The sequence below is a fragment of the Cervus canadensis genome, chromosome 1 (genome assembly GCF_019320065.1).
Source record: "Cervus canadensis isolate Bull #8, Minnesota chromosome 1, ASM1932006v1, whole genome shotgun sequence".
In the NCBI taxonomy this organism is placed as follows: domain Eukaryota; kingdom Metazoa; phylum Chordata; class Mammalia; order Artiodactyla; family Cervidae; genus Cervus; species Cervus canadensis.
Window position 1 is genome coordinate 101783709 of NC_057386.1, and position 23789 is coordinate 101807497.

At 44.2% G+C, this 23789-nt stretch overlaps 1 protein-coding gene and 1 non-coding gene across 13 annotated transcripts in view; one reads left to right on the top strand and one right to left on the bottom strand.

Annotated features, from left to right (window-relative positions):
- EP400 (E1A binding protein p400) overlaps positions 1–23789 on the bottom strand; it is a 107473-nt gene that overhangs the window by 79322 nt on the left and 4362 nt on the right. For 6 of the 12 annotated variants that reach the window (XM_043488578.1, XM_043488586.1, XM_043488568.1 and 3 more), the window contains exons 2-3: positions 5162–6522; positions 3572–3682 (exon numbers count right to left, since the gene is read on the bottom strand). In XM_043488578.1, the coding sequence (XP_043344513.1) occupies positions 3572–3682; positions 5162–6487 (1437 nt within the window). In that variant the 5' untranslated portion in view covers positions 6488–6522. The remainder of the gene's footprint in view (positions 1–3571; positions 3683–5161; positions 6523–23789) is intronic. The other 6 variants (XM_043488635.1, XM_043488664.1, XM_043488605.1 and 3 more) reach the window with 1 other exon arrangement.
- On the top strand, positions 16797–16903 carry LOC122424972. The gene has a single exon (XR_006264637.1). It is a non-coding gene; the product is annotated as a U6 spliceosomal RNA (small nuclear RNA).

Sequence of the window (23789 nt, forward strand, 5' to 3'; positions counted from 1 at the left end):
CACTTGCAATAAACAACTAGAAAATAATTTTTCAAGTTAAAGAACCACAGAAAAACTAGACTTTTGGGACAGAAATCTAACCAAATGTGCCTAGAATGTGCATGCTGAAAACTATAAAATATTGATGAAAGAAATCAAAGAAGACAAAAATAAATGGAGAAATATATCATATTTCTGGTCTGGAAGACTGAATGTTGTCAAGATAGTACTTCACCCCAAACATATCAACCAAGTCAATGCAATCCCAACAGGATGTTCTATAGATACCAACAAGCTGATTCTAAAAGTGTATGAAGAGTGAAAGGAACCAGAACGACCAAAACAACTTTGGAAAAGAATAAAGCTGAAGAGAATAACACTAACTGATTTTAGGACTTACTACAAAGCTGCAGTAGTAGACAGTATGGCATTAGCAACAAGATAGACACACAGATCAATGGGAGAGAAGAGAGCCTAGAAACAGGCCCAACAGACGGGATTTGGGGCAAAGATGCAAAGTCAACTCAGCAGATACAAGACAGCATTTTTAAGAAATGGTGCTTAACTATCAATATGTGAAGGAAAAAACCTCTAGCTATGCTTGCATGTTATACAAAATTTTACACAAGGACTTCCCTGCTAGTCCAGGGACTAAAAGTCTGCCTCCCAATGCAGGGGACATGGGTTAATCCCTGGTCCGCAAAGATCCCACAGGCTGCGGGGGCAACTAGGCCTACGTGCCATAACTCCTGAGCCCACAGACGCTGGATCCTGTGCTCTGCAACAAGAAAAGCCACTGTGGAGAGAGGCTTCCGCACGGCAACTAGAGTAGCTGCAACTGAGAAAGTCTGTGCACAGCAACAAAGACTCAATACAACCAAAAAAAAAAAAAAACTTTACTCAAAATGGATCACAGACCTAAATGTAAAACATAAAACTATACAACTTCTAGGGGAAAAAACTAGAGGAAATTTTTGTGACCCTGAGTTGAGCAAAGAGTTCTTAGATATATATCAAAAGCACAATACATAAAAGAAAAAAATGGTAAAAGAGACTGCACCAAAACTCAAAAGTTTTGCTGTATAAAAGAACACTGTAAAAGAAGCTAAGGCTGAGAATGAAGAGAAAAATATTTCCAAATTTGTATCTGACAAAAAGCTTACATCCAAATTATATAAAGGATTCTCAAATGCAACCATAAAGCAAATGACTCAATAAGGGAAAAAATGGTGAAAGAAATGAACAGATACTTCACCAAAGAAGATATACAAAAGGCAACTGAACACAAGAAAAGTTGTTTTCAATATCGTTAATCTTCAGATATAAAAATTAAAACCACTACTTACGTATTAGAATAACAACAAAAGAAAACTGACAAGAACAAGTAGTGGGGATGTGCAGAACAAATAGTGGGGAGGATGTGGAACAAGAGGAACTCTCATTCATGGCTAGTGGGAATGCGAAATGGAATAGCCATTGTGGAAAAGTTTCTCAGTTTCATATAAAACTGAATGTACACTTATTACAACCAAGCAATCTGTCTCCTAGATATGCCAACAACTGGAAACAACCCAACGTCCTTCAAAGGGTGAACAGATAAACCATGTGGGGAACATTCATACAACAGAATACTGCTCAGCAAAAAAAGAAACCATTGGTAAATTCAACAACATGAATTGAATTTCAAATGCATTATGCTACATGAAAGAAGCCAGACTGAAAACGCAGCATAAACTATAGTATATGATTCTATTCACATTTTATTCCGGAAAAGGAAAAACCATAGAGACAGAGAATAAAGGTTAAGGGAGGGAGAGAATTTGATGACAAGGATGTAGCATGAGGAACACGTGGAGGATGAGAGAACTTTGTTTCTTGTGTGGTGGTGATTATACAACTTGAGGCACTTGACAAAACTCACCAAACTATGCACCCAAAAAAATGAATTTTACTGAATTAAGTAAGTTTAAATAAGGGACTTCCATGGTGGTCCAGGGGTTAAGAATACACCTGCCAATGCAAGGGACATGGGTTGGTTCCCTGGTCTGAGAAGATCCCACATGCCTCAGAGCAACTAAGCCTGTGCACCACAACTGAGCCCATGCACTGCACCTGCTGAAGCCCGTGTGTCTACAGCCCGTACCCCACAACGAAAGAGGCCACCACAACACGAGAAGTCCATGCAGTGCAATGAAGAGCTGCCTCCGCTCACTGCAACTAGAGAAAGCCCAAACACAGCAATGAAGACCCTGCCCAGCCAAATACATAAATAAATCTAAAAAAATAAAAATAAGAATCCACATATGAATATATGAATGGGAGAAAAAAGGAAGCTCATCATTGCAGCAGAATGCCAACTAGTAAATGCAGAAGGAATAATGGAGTTAGAAAATCCACTTTGCCATCTTTAACATGACAACTAATGCGAGCAAGGCTCATCAAGAGGCGGTAGATTAGTGGCCCAAGTCAAAGGACATTCTGTAAAATAACTGACCAGGACTCCTCACAAGTCAGCCTAGATTAAAGAAGACCAGAGAGGCATGACAACTAAACACAATCTGTGATCCCAGACTGGGGAAAAACAACTATACAAAGGACATCACTGGAACAAGAGATTAAATTTGCACATGAGCTGCGACTTAGTCATAGTAAAAGTTACTGTACAGTTTCTGGAACCAACTGTTATACTCTGGTTAGACCAGATGACACTGGTACCTGATACTACATGCTCGAGTACTTAGGGATACAAGTGCACGAATATGATGTCCACAATTTACTCTCAGTTTGGGGGGAAATGTGTCTGTGTGTACATATGAGAGAGAGAAAATGAAAATAATGCAAATGGGGTAAAAGGTAACAACCAGTGATTTTGGGTACAGGGTATAAGGGGAGTTCTTGTACTATTATTGTAACTTTTATATGCATTTGAAATTATATCAAAATTAAAAATTAAGAAGCATTTTAAGATATACCACCACAAGATTAAACTGCTTGCAGAACCTAGCATAATCTATTCCAAAATGACTAGAATCTGACCTGAACTTTTAGGTTCTTGGCATTTATTTTAACACTGAGTGACTTAATTTTCAAAAATTAACCAGTCTGCATTCAATTAACATCTATTTAGAAGCCTAAGGTCCCGATAGTTCAAAACTATGTTTTACTTTAGGGTTTCTTCCAGCTACAGAAAACAGCAACTTATCTATATAATCTTTCTTTCTGCTCTGTTTGCACTGTTCTCAAAAATACAGATAGAAGACACAAGAAAGAACCAACATTGAAAACACAGCACACAGGAATCCTGAGCACACATTCAACAGGACTACAGGTATTAGATGACATGCATGCTGAAGCTACTACTGCGTTACAGGTCAACACACACACAAAAATAATGCATTAAGGTCTGTGTTGTCATTTATTCATGCAATTTAGTTGTATAATTTTATATGCAGGAAGACTTTTTTACTTTTTTAAAATAAGGAATGGGCTCTGGGAAAAAAATGCTGAAGAGCAAATAGTAAATTGAAGGTTAAAATATCTGGATGAGGAAAAGTTTCGGATGAGACTACATTTTAGAACCATCGAAAAGTACCTGAAATGGTTGCTGCTGGGATGAAAAAGCAGCAGAAACATTTGGAGGAAGCTGGGTTGCTATAGCAACAGGAGTACCAGTCTGCCCATCCTTTCCTGTCACAACCTTTACCTGAGAGGAAATATTTTGAGAAAAAAAGGCAACATAATTTTTAAGACTGCTCAAAATTTTGTTAGAATTTTACTGCTGATAGCTCACCAATGTCTGGTGTTTAAAAATGGAATGTTTTTGCATCAAATCCTGTAAAAGGACACTGAACTAAGTTACGACAGATTTATAACATAACACCCTAACTCAACTGCAAATCTTGCAGAAACTCCAATTTAAGTCACAAGTACAACATCCTTAGATTCTGTAACTTCAAACTTTAAAAATGGGAATGGCAGACAGTCTTCAAGTAGCAAAGCCCTGACAACTTCAGAGGCAGTTTGCACCCTGGCCTACTGTGTGCAGGTCAGAATGGCAATGACAGATAAAGGGGACTGAGCCTACAGACAACATTGGTGTACAAACATAAAGAGAACTGAACTTCACTATTTCACGGCAACAGAGGGGAAGCCCTCAAAAAAATCATATAAGCCTTTTAGAAAATAAAAAATGGTTCATCCTGGAAAGGGCGTTAAAGAAAACACCAAATGGCAAAGCCACACATAATAAATACCAATGAGGAGATGGGCAAAGAGGCCAGCTTTTGTTCATCAAAAGCTGATTTCTTTGCAGAAGAGCTGACAGAAACTTACATTATTTCAGCTATATCAAAAAACAAAGTCAGTCCCACCAACATAGTGTACAGTACACAACACAAAGGCACAAAACAGTGCACCTCACTGTCACCCTGTCTGATCAGCTTCATTCTTAGGAAGTGTAAGTAAAAGCATCTTAAGAATCACTACGGGGTTGAAAAATCCCACCTGGGAGGATTTATTAAGTACCCATTCCAGGCACCCAAAAATTTCACCACCTAAAAAGGAGTCTTATCTTAAATATCATTCTGTAGGTATCTGCAAAAGTGTGAGTTAAATACACGGTCTTAAATCTAAAACATCTACAAATTGAAAAAATTCTGTTTTGCTGTAATAACCATATTTTATAAAGATACCTTAAAAATGTATCTAGTGATTTAAATTTCATCTGATATACTGTAACAAGCTGGTGATTCAAATTCTTTCTTTAAAAATGGTATCCATGCTGTTTTTAGCGGGTGGACCTACAGAAGTAAAATGTGAAATCTGGGCAATCAGCAGGAAGGTGACCACGCCCCTGGCTTCTGCAGGCTCTTCAGAGCCGGACAATGCCCAGACACCCGGCAGACCACAGGGTAAAGCTGGGTCACGCCAGTTAGTTCTCCAAACCAGGGAGGTGTCACTGTTCTAAATGAGCCAGCATTACTCACAGCACCACACTGCACCGTCTTCCCAACTAGACCAGCCCTTTCCTTCCATGAAGGAAAAAGCAAATCCATTCTTCAGTTTTACTCCTGGATCAAATCCTCATGAGACTGCATCTTATACACACCCCAGGCTCACAGACTACTTTTCATTTGAAGTTGCCTAGACTCAACTCCACATAGCACGACCCGCTGCTTCTCACCTCATCATTGATAACCTCAGACTTCTCTTCTTCTTCCTCCTCCTCCTCTTCCTCCTCCTCTTCAAGGTCCAAATCATTCTGCCTAAGATAAGCTTGTAAAGGGGCATAATGTTTCTTCTTAAACGCTAAGAAATCCATCATGTTTCCTTGAAGGTGTTGCAGGAAGAACAGTTCAATCAAGTACTCCTTGAAGGCCTCCTTCAGCGCCTCCATCTCCCTGTAGTGATAGTCCAGGCACTGCTTCCTCATCTGAGCCAACTCCTGGGAGGCCGGGGGGATCTCCTCCAACTTTCTGGGAGCCTTCCTCACGCCTGCGCTCCCCGCAGACGAGAGGGGAAGGCTAGAGAGGCCCGGGGGCACTGCGGTCCTGGAAGGGCTGGTGGGGGGCGGTGGGGACGTCATCCCAAACGCCGAAGTGCCCCCAACCCCGACCCCAACCCCGGGGAGCAGAGGTCTGGTCAGTGGTGGCCCCTGCAGCACCTGCTGCTGCTGGATCAGCTGCCCCTGGATGATGCTGCTGATCTGGGGCGGCAAGCTCGTCGTGGTGATGTGGCCAGGGCTGGACAAAGGCTGCAGGCCAGCCCCGCCCGCAGCCGCGGGGCTCTGAGGCCCCAGGTGGTGGACGGTACCCCCAGACTGCACATGGGGCTGCGAGAGTCTCCGTTCTCTGCTGACCGTGATGGGCGCCCCCGCATGCTGCAGCTGAACCTGGGTGCCCGGGGCCATCTGCGCCAGGCCCGAGCCCTCCTGGAACACGAAGTGGCCGCCGCTGGACGGGCTCAGGCTGATCTGCCTCACTAGCACGCTGGCATCCACGAAGCCCCCAGTGGGACTGCTGCTGCAGAGGCCCAGGCCGGGGCCGGGGGCACCTGCCCGCACGCTCTGCAGGCCCGGCCCTGGCCCGGGGCTGGGCTGGGTGGGGCTCTGAGTCTGCACCTGCTGGGACAGCGGCGAGGTGACCTGGATGTACGATGGAGACCCGTGCTCAAATCGCCTCGGCTGTGCGCTGAACTGGAATCCTGGAGAAGTGGGGCTGGGCAGCGGCAGGGGGGCCAGCGTGATCTGGGGGTTTCCGCCCACCACCGGCCCCACATTCTGAAGGGCGATGTTCACATTCTGCCCGGCCACAGGACTCCGATTCATCAGCTGTGAAACTTGGTAACCAGGGGACTGGGGTGCAGACGGGCTTGCTGCCGGGGCGAAGGGCGTGGCGGGGGACTGAGGGGGGTTGGGATGGGCCTGCTGCTCTTCTCCTTCGCTGCCAGCGAAGGCCCTTGACCTCTGCAGCTGGTGCTGGACATTCTGAGGGCCGCTGCCATGGTGCATGATCGCCCTCCTCTTTTATCCAACTTAATGTTCTCCTGAAAAATCAAAGTTAAAATCAAGTTACTTAAGGGCAAATAAAACCATCTGATCACTGCTTGTTCCTAGTACCACTCAACAGCCCAGGACAGGTGTTCTGAAGGAATATTCCCACCAGTATCTGACACAAACCACTGTCTTCCTGAGGAGATGGCACTGGAGACCACCTCCTTCGGCAGAGGAGGGATGGGGCCTTCTGGGTCTCACTGTGCCCGGGGCCAGGACAGCCTGCCAGGAGCAGGTGGGTCCCAACCAGCTACTGAGGAAGGTAACTAGCCATTACTTGCTCAAGGCCAGCAGGATCTGACCTTGGAGCTGGCACTCATGGCTGGCACACTTCTTCCAGGGAGGGTGCTCCGAGGCTGGCAGCCCTGCTCGATGCCCCACAGGCTGAGGTGATCCACCTGTCTCTCCCAGAGGAGGGACGGCGCCCAGGAGGCGGTCAGTGACTCCCACCGTATGCCACCACTGCGTGTCACCAGAACAGAACCCCTACCTCTTCACTCGCCGGCAGTTTTCATAAACGTCTGTGCTCTGACCCCAGCAGATACCCCTGGGTTACCTGAGTGCAAACACGCACAGCCCCCATCCCAGGTCAGATACTGCGTTCCTGGGGAGAGGGCTCTGGCCTGGGTGTCAGTCTTGCACCTCAGCCCTCTTTCCAAGCTCATCCACAGGGGGGATTTCAGGAAGAAAACCTCAGGAGAGAGGGGAACAGCCAGGACTTGGATCCCCGTTCCAGGAGAGTCCTGGTCAGGGGTTCACCTACTCTCTGGGAGCTGGGACACGGCTTTAAAGGGGCTCACGCCCCGACACTGCTGAGTGCAGTGGACTAGAGGAGGATGTGGGAGAGGGAATGACAGGAGAAAGGACAAGAAACAGCAGAGGATGGAGAGAGAGGAGGCCAATTCTGAGAAGGAGCAGGGAGACTGCTCACAAGTCACACCCGGCTAGAGCTTCGAGGCCTGCAAGGGGACGAACCCCGCTGGGAAGAGAACGACAGCCTCAGCCTGTCTGCTCCCCACTGTGGCTGGGTCACAGACACAAAAATACCCTCCCACCATTTAAAATTCTCAGTCTTCACTGACACGCCTAGCTCCCCATCTCTGGTGTTCCTTCCACCGCTCCCCCACCCCCCCAGGAAAAGCAGGAAAGTGATGCCTTTCATTTTGAGGGCATCACTATTATCTCACTGAGAAGACAGATAAGGGGTGAAAAACATTATATACCAAAAGTTACAAAACTTACAAAGTGGAAATACACATTTGTATGAAAGCTCCCAGACCTGGGCACCTGGCTGAAACATACATATACATGAAATCAAAAGCTACAGATCTCATGAGATGCACAGTACAGGCTGAGAAAACATAAAAACCAGTGCCTATTCAAACTAGAAGTCACTTTCTGCTCTGATAACTATCTCTGAAGATAGAATCTAAGGATCACAGGCAAGCTCAGAAAGCACAGCTGAATGGGAAATCAGGACTACAGCAAAGAACAGCCTTAATTATCAAGCCAGGAGCCCAGTCCCCCGTCAGCCCCAGCAGAGAGCCCAGCAAAGTAGGTGGGAACTGTGAGTTGGGGGACACAGCCTGGGAGAGGGACACAGCTTGAGAGGGGGAACTCTCCCATGCTGACTGCTTTGAGAATGAGCTTTTGTTCCTGATCTTTTTAAACAAGTGTTATGAGGAAGATTCATGTAGAACAGACACAAAAATAGGATAAAGAGAATACATTGTGATCACTAACATGTTGAAAAAATGCGGAGGGATAATAGAAAAGAATATTTAAAAAAAGAATGTCTATATGTGTATAACTGATGAACACTTTGCTATACAGCAGAGTCTGACACAACATTGTCAGTCAACACTTTGTTGTTGTTGTTATTATTGTTTAGTCGCTAAGTCATGTCCGACTCTTTGCAACCCCATGGACTGTAGCCCGCCAGGCTCCTCTGTCCATGGCATTTTCCAGGCAAGAATACTGGAGTGGGTAGCCATTTCCTTCTCCAAGGGACCTTCCCAACCCAGGGAACAAACCCACGTCTCCTGCATTGGCAGGCAGACCCTTTACTGATGAGCCACCAGGGAAGCCCAACTCAACACTACTTCAATTAAAAAAAAAAATGTGGAGGGAGACAGAGCAGATGTCAGAGGGCTCAGAGCTCAGAGTATGCTTAGAAGGGTGAGACAGCGGTGGGAAAGCAGACCTCATTACCTCTGACCCAATAATCTGACCTCTATAAATCTCTAAGGAAATTCACCTACCAATTTTTTAAAATTATGCTTAAAAATATTTATGACAGAACAATGCAGTGGAAGTAGAAAGAGTAACCAGAAATATCCAATACTCAAGTTCTAGACAGAGAATATGAAAGTGTGTAAGTGTTAGTCACTCAGGTGTGTCCAACTATTTGTCACCCCATGGACTGTAGCCCGCCAGGCTCCTCTGTCCATGAAATTCTCCAGGCAAGACTACTACGGTGGGTTGCCATTCTCAGTTTTTCAGATGTGTTATTGAGTGAAAAAAGCAGGATATCAATTGCACAACTTAACCCTCCTCTGTTAAAAATACAAATTTTAAAATGTCTACTAAGATATATGAAAACATAAATACTGACCCTCACCTGCCAAAGAGGTAAGACACCCGAAGAGCCACACAATGGAGCCACCTCAGCCACATAAAGGCTGAGCTACAGACACACCCACACCACGAGGACGCCAAGGAGCACGGCCAGACACAAGGACCATTGACTGCCCGTCACTGAACTGACAAGACATTCTGGAACAGGCAAAACCACAGGCACAGAGTAGACAGAATCTGAGAGGTGGAAAAGGAGCTGCGAAAGCAGGCGAGAACTTGGCAGCATGGAGCCACTTCTACATTCGATTTGTGATGACGGTTACAAGAATGAGTGTGTCCGTCCAAATTCATAGAACTGTAAACTACACCTCAACTTTTTTAAAAGGTTCCTGACTTCAGTGAGCTTACAAGTCAAGTTAAAGGAACAAACCCAATCAACTATAATGTAAAGAAAGAAGTGAAAGAAAGTTAAGTAGCTCAGTCATGTCTGACTCTTTGCAACCCCATGGACTGTAGCCTGCCAGGCTCCTTCATTCATTGGATTTTCCAGGCAAGAGAACTGGAGCAGGTTGCCATTTCCTTCTCCAGGGAATCTTCCTGGCTCAGGGATCGAACCCGGGTCTCCTGAATTGCAATGTAAAGAAATCACTTATCTGAACCAGCATCCCCCCCAAAATATGGTGGAGATACCCTGGCAGAAAGCAAAGCCACCACCAAAGGCAAGACAACTTTGAACTGGTGCTGGCGATGTTCCTAATTGTAAGGTCTATCAGAAGCAGCTGGGGTGAGCTGTTTGGCTTACAATTCGGAGGACACTGCCCAGGAGCAGGCCAAGGTCAGCGAGCTGGGTCAGGGCACCGCCACAACCTGTGAGGAGCAGGGACAAGTCCTCCAACCACTGTGAGCAGTGCCCACCACTGTCACACGGGGGGACGGGGGGACAGGCATCTGTGTGGCTGCTGCTCTCGCAGGACAATGCTGACATCACAAAGGGGCGCATTTGGTGCCGGGAAAATACCACCCTAAGAAATACCTACCTGGGCCCTGTCCTTAGTGCAGGACAGGGGTCCCAGGAGAGAACTGGAAAGAGTGAGGGGAAAAGGGCTCAGCAGACGGGGTCCTGATAGCAGCTGCTCCCACCCCAACCCCACCAGGTTGAGGCCCAGCCCCCCAGCCCCTCCCGACCCAGTTGCTCTTCTGGGTGTTGCCAGAGTCCAGGCGGCCAGGCATTGAGAATCCTCTTCCTTCAACAGGCAGGGAGCTCAGGTCATGAGCCATCTCCCTCTCAGCCCCCACATCTCCCAAGACAGATCCGGCCCTCCCGCCAGTCAGTCTCCTGCTGTGGGTGGTTCTGCTCTGTAGTAAACAGCCCCCAGGATGGGAGGAGAGCAAGAACAAGGGAACAGGGAGGAGGGTGGAACAGGCCTTGGACACACAGTTCTAGATAAAGAAAGTGTTAGTTGCAGGCCTTGGAGCATGAATTCAGGGCAGAAGAGACAGACAAAACATGATGTGAGTGAAGAGAGGACAGAAGCCACAGAGTATCTGGAAATATTTTCAAGTGGAAACTCCAGAAAGCAATTTGGCAGCAGGTGTCAGAGTCTTACAGCACATTCACATCTTCTGACGCAGTCATCTGACTTTTAGGCCAGCCTTGGAAAAAAACATCAGAGTTGTGTTCAACATGGATTTCCCTGGTGGCTCAGATGGTAAAGAATCCACCTGCAATGCAGGAGACCCAGGTTCAATCCCTGGGTTGAGAAGATTCCCCTGGTAAAAGGAATGGCTACCCACTCCAGTACGGATGTTCACTATATTATTTATAGCAGAAAGCTGGCATGCCCAGCAATAAATATCACTAAACTTTGATACATCTATGCAAAACAGTATTAATACTGAATATGTGACAGTGCACACGTTACTTTTTTCCTGCTATCTTTCTCTGCTTTCCAAGCTTGTCCTTAACTGGTACATGCCACGGTCGTTAGTGCTTTTACCAAATACTCTGATCCTCCTGGAGTATTGGTGAGCATCTCCCAGCCCTGGATCAAGTGGTCACGTGACACGCTGTGGCAAGGACAGGGGCATGCTGTCTGCCACGCTGATTTCCTCCTGCTTTGGTGGTTCACAGGAGCACAGAGATGAAGCCTCAGGGAGCATGACAAGCAAGCTAACTTCAGGAAACACGCGGTGGGCACTCTGCCCTGCCTTGGGAGCAACGGGCATCTGGGGTGTACCTGTTAACTGCAAGAACTGGGTATATCTCGGCTGATCCAGCACATAAAGAAAACAATAAATGCAAAGAGACTGATAGATACAGAGACCAGACAGTGGAAGCCAGAAGGGAAGAGATGGGAGGGGGCAAATGGGTGGTTTTGCCCATTTGCAAAGGGAAGGGAATTAAGTGGTACAGACCTCCAGATGTACAGTAAGTCATCGTGGGGGCGCCAGGTAAAGCATGAGGAACGCTGGCAGTGATACTGAACAACTTTGTATGGGGACAGATGGCTACTAGACTCATCACAGTGATCATTTCATAACGCGTGCACACGCCAAATCATCATACACCTGAAACTAACATAATATTGTACCCCAGCAATCTTTCAACTAAAACTAAAAACAAGAAAACCCTTCCTCATAGAAGTGACTCCTCACCCTCCACTGCAGCCCATCACACAAACTCCAGCAGCTCTCGGCCGTAAGACACAAGGCCCCGTTGATGTATCTCCCCCTGCCTCTGCAACTTCTGGCTCTGGTTCACCCAGGGAGCCTCTCAGGGTTCCATGGGATCCACAAATGGGTGCCTCACCAAGAGCTGCAGACCAAAGAGAAAAACGCGTCCTACAGACCGATGCCATTTTTAAGACTCTCCGACTGCTGCTGAGATTTTTAAAATGTGGTTTTTTTTTAAGCACTACTAAATTCATAACAGCTTTCTGTGAGGCTAGAGAACTAAAATCCAGAGTTTCTTAGATCAATCCATTAAAAAAAATAAAAGTCAGGGACTTCCCTGGCAGTTCAGGAGTTAAGACTCTACACTTCCACTGCAGGGGGTACAGGTTCAATCTCTGGTCAGGGAACTAAGATGCCACATGCCACACGGTGTGGCCAAACAGTTAAAAAAAAAAAAAAGGAAAAGAAAAGTCAGACCTACTCCTGAGGTCCACCTACCTCCACACCTCACATCATTCACAAAAAAATTACTCAAAGCGGGGAAATCAAACCTTAAAAATATTTTAAAACAGATGAGAGTATCTTTATAATCCTGCAGTGACAGAGTTTCCTAAACATGGTGTGAAACCTAGAAACAATATATATTTTAAAAAGGCATTAACAACTGACAACACTACTATAAGAAAAACATTACAATACAAAAGAAAGATGGATTAAAAAAAAAATTTGAGGCCTGTATGACAAAAGGTTACCATCCTTAAGAATTCCCACAGAAAGAGCCAAGAACCCAAGAAATATAAACCAGAAATTCAACAAGAAATTCAAATGACAGAAAAACACCAAAAATGCTTAAGCTCATTAATAATGAAATATGAAATAAAGTGAGACACTTATTTGTTGTTTAACAGGTGAATGAAAATCAAAACACTGATATTATTCAGGTTCAGTAAGGCTGCTGGGAAATGGGGACCCCGCCATACACACAAGGGAAGGAAAGCAGAGATCTGGCTTGCTGGAGGGCAGCGTGGCATCATCTGACACAGTGCTAACGTACACTGATCAGGGAACTCAGCTTCCAAGGATTTAGTCACGGGAATATACAATTGTCCAACGATGTTCACTGTGATATTTATAAGGTCAAAACTGCAATTGGTGTAAATGCTCACCTATAGGGAACTTTTAACAAAATTTTGTAAAACCACTCCTTAGAAGCAGCCACTAAAAGAATGAGAAAATACTTGTATGTCCAAAAACTGTTGTTGTTGCTCAGGAGATAAGTCGTGTCCGACTCTGCGACCCCACAGGCTATAGCACATCAGGCTCCTCTGTCCTCCACTATCTCCCAGAGTTTGCTCAAACTCATGTCCATTGAGTCAGTGATGCTATCCAACCACCTCATCCTCCATCACCCTCTTCTCCTGCCCTCAATCTTTCCCAGCATCAGGGTCTTTTCCCATGACTCGGCTCTTCACATCAGGTGGCCAAAGTACTGGAGCTTCAGCATCAGTCCTTCCAATGAATACTCAGGGTCAAGTTGAGTAAAGCTGAACATCTGTGTAGCATATGTTAATATATGTATATCTATACACATGTTTTTAACACTCCAGTGTGACAATATATATATATGGGTGTATACATATTTCTAGCTGTCTCTATACACATTAAAAGAAACATCTCTGGCCAGCCACAGTTGCATGTAGAGTAAAGGAGGGCTGTTGGAATGGGCTCAGTGAGGAACCACCAACACTGAGAACAGTGCCTGCACATCACAGATAGCCAGTAATTGCCTGGTGAGTAAATCAGCAAGCAGAAGAAAAGCAGAGACAGGCAAATTGCTGCAACATTACCGTGCTGAAGACCTAGACCAAGGAGACACACAGAGCCAGGGCTCAACGTGCTGTTCCATCACCTGCGGAGTTCCGACGTCTCTCAGAAGGAGATGCCGGAGGTCATGGGCACCCTGGCCATCTCAGGTTTCTGTCCACATGTCTTCACGGCCCGTGAGGGGCTCTCTGAACCAGATGCTGTACCCTGGACATGGAGGCTTCCTCCCTTTCAGAAATGGCCCTCTTGATAGTACAGTATAGAAATATTTTTCCGAAATATCTTCTAAAAATACTTTGTTTGGTCTGTATGATGTTATCTGCTGTTTGGATTTATTTCAAATATTTTTAAATCAGGAGAATTCCCATAAAAATGCAAGTTGTCAGCTTCATTCATTAGAAAAATCCAAATCCTCACCACACTGGGTCGCATCCCACCCAGCAATAAGAAGCAGGAGCTGAGCAGAAGCTCCAGGCCACCGGGCTGACTGCGGTCACCACTACAGTAGTGTGCCTCCCCACACCCACAGCCAGGGCGAGGCACTATTCCTCACCCAGGGAGCACAGCTAGTAGTCTGGAAAAATATTTCTATACTACACTATCAAGAGGGCCATTTCTGAAAGGGAGGAAGCCCCTACATCCAATGCACAGCATCTGGTTCAAAGAGCCCCTCACATGCCGCAAAGACGCGCAGACAGAAACCTAAGATGGTCTGGCCTGCCAGAAAAGAGGCCAGGTCCACTTCCTAACACAGTGGCCAGGATCGACCAGAACCCAGACCTGGCTTCTTAACCAACACAAAAACACTGTTTCAGTATGTCTCTACAAGGCTGCTCACAAGCAATGAACCAAATGCTTGATTCAATTCAATCAACCAAATTCTTGATTAGCTCCTCGCCTATATTTATAAAACGGGATTTTCCATTGCAAACATCAGTAAAACAAAGTGAAATTCCAAGATAAGACTTGAAGTTGAATTTCTCAAGCACATTCACGTGTAAGCCCATCACTCATAATAAAAGAAAAGTGAATTAAAACTAAGCTGAAACATCATTTCTCATCTATCAGCCTAAGAAAATTCAAAGGCCAGACAACGGGCGCGGTTCTCGAAAATCAGGCCCTCCCAGCTCTGTCCAACCCGACAGAGGGGTCTGGCACCACTGAACAAACTGCACATGCTCTTACCCTTGGGCCCAGCAGTTCCACTACAAATTCACCAGGAATATCCACCTCCAAAATGAAAACACAAGAGCACAAAGTTTATTCACTATGGCATTATTTCTAAATACAAAATACCAGAAATAAACTACACATCCATAATATTTCAGAGACTGGTTGACTATATTATGGCACATTCACTTTAAACACTTTGTATAAGAAAGGGAAAAAGAAAGACAGATGAACTACTGGAAGGCTAGAAATATACCTTTCCTTCATTCTTTTTTTACAAATTCTAACAGACATTCAAAGATTTACTGCCTATCCTTCTCAAACTCTTCCCAAAAAAATGAAGAGACGGGACTTCCCTGATGGTCCAGTGGTTAAGACTCCACATTGTCAATCCAGAGAGCATGGGTTTGATCTCTGCTAGGGGAACTAAGATCCCACACGTAGTGCAGCACCTCCCCTCAAAAAAAAAAAAAAAAAATGAAGAGGCAGCACTCCCAAAATCATTTTACAAAGCCAGCATTACTGATAATGTAAAACTACACAACACCACCACAAAGAAAATTACAGGTTAACATCCTCAATGAACAGAGGTAAAAATCCTCAACAAAATATCAGCAAACTGAATTCAACAATACATTACAAGGATAATACACTGTGATCAACAAGGACTTATTCCAGGGCTACAAGGATGGTTCAACATCAGCAAATCAATGTGAAACACCACATTAACAAAATGAAGGATAAAAATCATATGATCACCTCAATAGATGCAGAAAAAGCATCTGACAAAAATTCAACATCCATTTAGAATACAAACTCTTTTAACAAAGTGGGTATAGAGGGAACAAACATCAACATAATAAAGGCTTCATGTGACAAGCTCATAGCTGTACCATACTCAACAGTGAAAAGCTGAAAGCATTTCCTCTCATATCAGGAACAAGACAAGGATGCCCACTTTTGCCACTTGGACTCAACATACTTTTGGAAGCCCCAGGCAGAGCAATTAGACAGGGAAAGAGAGTAAAAGGCATCCAAATCAAAAAGGAAGCAGGGACTTCCCTGGTGGCACAATGGACAAGAATCTGCCTGCCAAGGTAGGGACACGGGTTCAATCCCTGGTCCAGGAAGATTCCACATGCTGCAGAGCAACTAAGCCTGTGTGCCAATGCCACTGAGCCTGCGCTCTAGGGCTGGCAAGCCACAGCTGCTGAAGCCTGCGCACCTAGAGCCTGGGTTCTGTAACAAGAAAAGCCACTGCAATGAGAAGCCCGTGCAGTGAAGAGCAGACCCCGCTCACTGCAACCAGAGAAAGCCCGAGCAAGGCAACAAAGACCCAGCATAGACAAAATTAAATAAAACTTATTCTTTAAAAAAGGGAAGCAGTAAAACTGTCACTATCTTCAGATGACACCATATGATATACAGAAAATCCTCAAGACGCCACCAAAAAAACTGTTAGAGTTAAACGAATTCAGTAAAGTTGCAAAATACAAAATCAGTATGCAAAAATCTTAGTTATTTTTCATACACTAAGAATTATCAGAGAAATTAAGGGGAAAAAATCCCATTTACAATTGCATCAAAAAGAATAAAGATTAAAAAAAATAATAATAAAGATATTTAGGAATTTTCTGACCAAGCAGGTCAAAGTCTTGTACACTAAGGACTATACAACAGCAATGAAAGAAACTGAAGATGACACAAATAAACGGAAAGCTAACCTGTGCTCACAGATTAGAAGGATTAATATTGTTAAAATGTCCATACTACCTAAAGCAACGTACAGATTAACTGCAATCCCTATCAAAATCCCAAAATCCCATTTTTGGGATAAATAAAAATTCCATAAAAATTTGTATGGAACCATACAAATGATGGATAGCCAAAGTATCCATCATGACTAGCCAAAGTAATCTTGAAAAAGAAGAACAACGCTAGAGACATCAAGCTCCCTCATTCCAAACTACATTACAAAGTGTTAGTAATCACAATATGGTATTGGCATAAAAACCAACCCACAGTGCTCGCTTCGGCAGCACATATACTACAATTGGAACGATACAGAGAAGATTAGCATGGCCCCTGCGCAAGGATGACACGCAAATTCGTGAAGCGTTCCATATTTTAAAAAAAAAAAAAAAACCAACCCTCAGATCAATGGAACAGAAGAAAGTCTAGAAATAAACCCGCACTTATATGATCAATTAATTTATGACAAAGGAGGCAAGAATAAACAATGGGAAAAAGTCTTGAAAATAAATGGTGCTGGGGAAAATGGAGAGCTATATGCAAGAGAATAAAATGGACTACTATCTTAAACCACATGCAAAGATTAATTCAACTTAATGACTTGAAAGTCTGAACAAAGATCATAAAATTCCTAGAAGAAAATATCGGTAGTTAAGCTTCTTGATTCTCTCTTGGAGAATTCTTTTCTGGATCTGATTCCAAAGGCAATGGCAACAAAAGCAAAAATAAACAAATGGGAGATATCAAACTTAAAAGCTCTGCACAGCAAAGAAAACCATCAAAAAAATAAAAAGCAAGCTACTAAATGGGAGAAGATACTTATAAATCAAATATTTAATAAGGGGTTAACACCCAAAATATATGAAGAACTCCAACAGTCAATAACAAACAATCGAAGTGAAAATGGACAGAAGATTAAAGAGACATTTTTCCAAAGAAGAAATAGATGGCCAACAGATACATGAACATATGATCCACATCACTAATCATTCAGTTCAATTCAGTCCCTCAGTCGTGTCCAACTCTTTGCGACCCCATGAATCACAACACGCCAGGCCTCCCTGTCCATCACCAACTCCTGGAGTTTACTCAAACTCACGTCCATCAAGTCAGTGATGCCATCCAGCCATCTCATCCTCTGTTGTCCCCTTCTCCTCCTGCCCCCCAATCCCTCCCAGCATCAGGGTCTTTTCCAATGAGTCAACTCTTCGCATCAGGTGGCCAAAGCACTGGAGTTTCAGCTTCAGCATCAGTCCTTCCAATGAACACCCAGGACTGATCTCCTTTAGGATGGACTGGTTGGATCTCCTTGCAGTCCAAGGGACTCTCAAGAGTCTTCTCCAACACCACAGTTCAAAAGCATCAATTTTTCGGTGCTCAGCTTTCTTTACAGTCCAACTCTCACATCCATACATGACCACTGGAAAAACCAGAGCCTTGACTAGACGGACCTTTGTTGGCAAAGTAATGTCTCTGCTTTTTAATATGCTATCTAGGTTGGTCATAACTTTCCTTCCAAGGAGTAAGCGTCTTTTAATTTCATGGCTGCAGTCACCATCTGCAGTGATTTTGGAGCCCAGAAAAATAAAGTCTGACACTGCTTCCACTGATTCTCCATCTATTTCCCATGAAGTGATGGGACCAGATGTCATGATCCTAGTTTTCCGAATGTTGAGCTTTAAGCCAACTTTTCCACTCTCCTCTTTCACTTTCCTCAAGAGGCTTTTTAGTTCCTCTTCACTTTCTGCCATAAGGGTGGTGTCATCTGTATATCTGAGGTTATTGATATTTCTCCCAGCAATCTTGATTCCAGCTTGTGCTTCTTCCAGCCCAGCGTTTCTCATGATGTACTCTGCATATAAGTTAAGTAAGCAGGGTGACAATGTACAGCCTTGACGTACTCCTTTTCCTATTTGGAACCAGTCACTAATCATTTAGGGAAATACAAATCAAAACCACAAGGTATCACCTCACACCTGTTAGAATGGCTATTATCAAAAAACACAAATGACAAGTTTTGCTAAAGATCTGGAAAAAAGGGAAACCTCATGCACTGCTGATGGAAAGAAGTAGTGCAGGCACTATGGAAAAGAATACGGAGGTTCCTCAAAAAAATAAAAATCAAAACTACCATATGACATGGAGAAGGCAATGGCAACCCACTCCAGTATTTTTGCCTGGAGAATCCCATGAACAGGCAGGCTATAGTCCATGGGGTCACAAGAGTCAGATACAACTTAGCGACTAGATCATCATCATATGACAATTCCACTACCAGTGATTCCACTTTATCTGAAGAAAAAAAGAACATTAATGTGAAAAGACATGTTGAAAAGATATGAAAATATTTGAAAAGATATGAATACTTCTATGTTCATATGCAGCATTATTTACCACAGCCAAGATATGGAAGCAACTGAAGTGTCCATTAACAGATCAACGGATTAAGAAATGTGAGGTAGAGAGATGGATGTGATGGAATATTACTCAGGCATAAAAAAGAATAAAATCCTGCCATTTCCAATGACATGGATGGAACTTCAGGGTATTGTGCTAAGTGAAATAAGTCAGACCAAGAAAGATAAATACTGTATGATTTCACTTGTATGTGAAAGCTAAGCAAAACTCATAGATACAGAGAACAAACTGGTGGCTGCAGTGAGGGTTGGATGGCAGGTGAAAAGGGTTAAGGGGATCAAAAGGTACAAGTTTCCAGTATAAATAAGTCATGGGATAATAGAGTGTGATAACTATAATCAATAATATTGCACTGCATATTTGAAAGTTGCTAAGACGGTAAATCTTGAAAGTTCTCATCGTAAGAAAAAAATTTGTAACTTTATATGGGGACAGACGGTAAGTAGACTTACTGTAGTGATCACTGTGTAATGTATGCAAATGTCAAATTATCATGTTGGACACCTGAAACTAATATAATGTTGTATGTCAATTACATTCCAAAAAAAAAATAAGCTGATACACATATATTTCCAGGTGGCGCTAGGGGTAAAGAACTCTCCTAAAAAAAAAAAAAAAGAAAAAAAAAAAAAGAACTCTCCTGACAATGCAGGAGACTTAAGAGATGTGGGTTCAGGACTTCTCGGGCGGTCCAGGGGCTAAGACTTCACCTTAATGCAGAGGCGCAGGCTTGACAATGGTCAGGGACCGAAGATCCCATATGTCTCTTCAAAAAAACCCAAGAAACATAAAAAAAACAGAAGTAATACCATAACAAATTCAATAAAGACTCGAAAAAAATTTTTTAAAAAGAGAAAGAGATGTGGGTTTGATTCCTGGGTCAGGAAGATCCTCTGGAGGAGGGCATGGCAACCCACTCCAGTGTTCTTGCCTGGAGAATCCCATGGACAGAGAGCCTGTTAAGCTTCAGTCCACAGGGTCACAAAGAGTCAGAAAAGACTAAAGCAACTTAGCACGCATGTACGTATACATATTTTTTCCTTAAAAAATATATTTCCTAGTTATATCCACCAAGAGTCTCGAAAGCAATGATGCCCTGTAAATATCTGCTTACTTTTGCAAAAAAAAAAAAAAGGAAAGAATTTAGGAAGAATAAGCCAGAAATGAAGGGGGTAAGTGCAAGCTGACTCACAGGACAGTGAAGGAAGGGGCGCTTCTGAGTACACCATCTGTATCATTTTGACTTTTAGAATCAGGTTTAAAGTGCTACATGTTCAAAAAGTAAGATTAAATCGGCAAGAATGAAGAACTCCCTAAAGCTGAATATAAACAGAAACTCTGAAAAGGACAACATAATCAACAACGGAGGCTCCCTTGATAGTTCAGTGGTAAAGAATCCTCCTGCTAAAGCAGGAGACTCAGGTTCGATCCCTGCGTTGGAGAGATCCCCTGGAGTAGGAAATGGCAACCCACTCCAGTATTCTTGCCTGGGAAACCCCATGGACAGAGGAGCCTGGCGGGCTGCAGCCTACTGGGTTGCAAAAGAGCTGGACACGACTCAGCACAGCACAGCAATCACCACGGGAACCGGGAAGGAACACCAATCAACTCCACAACACTGGATAAGAATTAGGAGTCAGCATCAACTCATGGTCTTTCCCTAAAACACATTTCCTAATTCTTTCTCCTGAAATGCCTAAAAGCAATGACATCCTGGCAGAATGGAGGCAAACTGGAAGCTGAGAGCTCTGCAGGACAAGCAGCAACGTACACAGCCTCTCCCGGGGTGGTGAGGGAAGATGGAGAGAAAGGTTAGGAAATTTTAGGACAGTGGTTCTCATCTTTGAAAAAATAGAGCCATGCCCTCATTTAACACTATGCGTACTTCAAATCATGTCACTGATGGGAATACAAACAAATCCAAGAAGATTGAGTAAAGCTTCTCCTTTCTACCTGGGGCTCTCCTCAAACAGAGCTACTGATGCACACACACTCACACTCCTGAAAACCAAGAAGAGTTCAGACTGGCAGGTGTGGTGATGGGCACAAGTGGGTTAAGAAAGGCCACGGTGAAGTTCACAGCTCAGCACCGTGGGAGCCACGCCCCCACACAGAACAGGCCTCTGCGCAGCGGCAATGTGCACAGCACCAGCCGGGGAGCCTGAGGCCCGCGTGACCACCACATCTCACTTCTGTGAGAAAGCAGTCCAAGAGGCGCCCAGGCCGGGACAGAGACTGACCCCGATCAGCAGGACTGTGGCAGCTACACCACAAGAACCTTCCTTCCAAGTCTAGCCATATGAAACCTCCCTCTTTTCCTGGGAAAGCACTGCCATTCTCCAGAACTTCCCTCCGCAGAGAATGTTCTCTGCCCTCTACTCCCTGGTAACCAGTACTCATGGGCTTTTTATAAGCTGTCTTTGTGCTGGCCTAAGGGACTTGATAGACACCCCCAAAATGGAGCAATTACATCTGCCAGACGGAGTAAAAAAGGGCTTAAACATGTTAAAAACAACGCTTTCACTCACCTTGAATCGCTCCCCCAAATTTTCAAAAGATGATGGGTGGATGGATGTGTGATAAAGCAGGTCAGTAAAATGTTAATAAGAAAATTGAGTGGTGGGTATATAGGCATTTACTATAAAATTCTTTCAGTCCTGGTATATCTTTGAAATTTTTCATAGCAGAATGTTAGCATCTATTAAGATGGCAATGTCACATGTCACTTAATAAATACAGGGCTGTAACAAAAGTCCTATTTGCTAACAAAACTTCATTCTTCCACCTTAGGGCAAGTTATGAAGGTTCCATACTAGACCCTAATATATGCAAGTTCCAAAAGATAAAATGGACTAATTTTTAAAACTGTCTAGGATGACTAAATGCTGAGATGTGGATGCATATCAAAGTAAAAGCAATTTGCTGTGTTCTAAAAAAAATAAAACAAAACTGTCTAGGATGCATTACATGTGTTACTACAGAGAAATGACCTCTTGAGGGGCTGCAATGTAAAGAGGGAAGCCCAGACTTGATGCCACCAATGTCCCTTCTGATCAAAATCATGGCAGTGGTGGCAGGTCCTTAACCCGATGGGCCAGAGCCCCCTGGACTACAGTAAGTGGGCTCTATCTCAGTTTGAGAGGAACATTCAAGCCAAACTGAAGAAGTGCTTCCTCAAACTCCAGGCAATAAAGCCACAAAAGCCCAGTGTATTATTCTGGTGCTATTTCTCAGTCTTTTTTCCCCCTACTGTCCCCCTAAGAAATCTATTTAGGCCTATCTTTCCCAAACACCACCCGTGAAGATTTAAACCACAGCTATGCTGTATCTCTGTGAAGAACTATGGCCCTTCAGGAGGGCACAAAACACTGTCATATCCAATTTTTTTTCACCCTCCTCCCAAGAACCATTCTGACCCCCTTGTGGGAAATATCACCTTCACAGAGAACATAGGTTCTAATGCATAGAAAGAAATCTATTTTTGCAACTTTTCTGTACATCTAAAGTTACTCCAAAGCGTTTAAAAATTAAATAGACCAAATATCCAATTAAAATCCTACAGTCTCAATCTGGATTAAGAAAATAAGACTCGATATATGCTGCTTGAGCTTCCCAGGTGGCTCAGTGGGTGAAGAACCTGCCTGCAATGCAGGAGAGGCAGGAGACTTGGTCGGGTTCGATGCCTGAGTTGGGAAGATCTCCTGGAGGAAGGGTATGACAATTCACTCAAGTATCCTTGCCTAGAGAATCCCATGGACAGAGAAGCCTCCAGGGCTACCGTCCATAGGGTCTCAAAGAGTCAGACACAGCTGAAGCAACAGCATACACACACGCACGGTATTCCTACTGAGTCACATGCCTCAATTTATTTTTAAAAAGAGCTTCCCTGGAAGCTCAGCTGGTAAAGAATCTGCCTGCAATGCAGGAGACCCAGGTTCAATTCTTGGGTCAAGAAGATCCTCTGGAGAAAGGATAGGCCACCCACTCCAGGATTCTTGGGCTTTCCTGGTGGCTCAGATGGTAAAGAATCTGCCTGCAATACAGGAGAGGTGGGTTCAATCCCTGGGTTGAGAAGATCCCCTGGAGAAGGGAACAGCTACCCACTTCAGTTTTCTTTCCTGGAGAATTCCATTGACAGAGGAGTCTGGCGGGCTACAGTCCATGGGGTCTCAAAGAGTTGGACACAACTGAGCGACTTTTCACTTTTTCTATGCTGTTTATAATAATACACTTTTAAAAGAAATAGAGGGGCTTCTCTGTGGTTCAGTGGCTATGAATCCACTTGCCAGTGCAGGGGACACAGGTTCCATCCCTGGTCTGGGAAGATCCCACATGCCGGGCAACTAAGCCCAAGCACCACAACAAGAGAAGCCACTACAATGAGAAGCCTGCCCACAGCAACTAGAGAGTAGCCTCCGTTTGTCACAACTAGCAAAAGCCAGCAGCAGTGAAGACCCAGCACAGTCAAAAATAAATAAACCTTTAAAAAATAAAATAAATGGACAGTGAGGAATTCCCTGGTGACCCAGTGGTTAGGATTAGGTGCTTTCACTGCAGAAGGCCAAGGTTCAATTCCTGGTCAGGGAACTAAGATGCTGCAAGCTGCCAATGTTTTCAAAAAAATTTTTTTAATTTAAAAATAAACCAAAACTGAGCTTCCCTGCTGGCTCAGTGGTAAATAATCTGCCTGCCAATGTAGGAGACACAGGTTCAATCCCTGATCCGTAAAGATCCCACATGTCGAGGAGCCATGAAAACAGTGCACCTGAGCTATTGAACCTGGGCTCTAGAGCCTCGGAGCCACGGCTACTGAAGCCCACACACCCGAGAGCCCGAGCTCTACAAC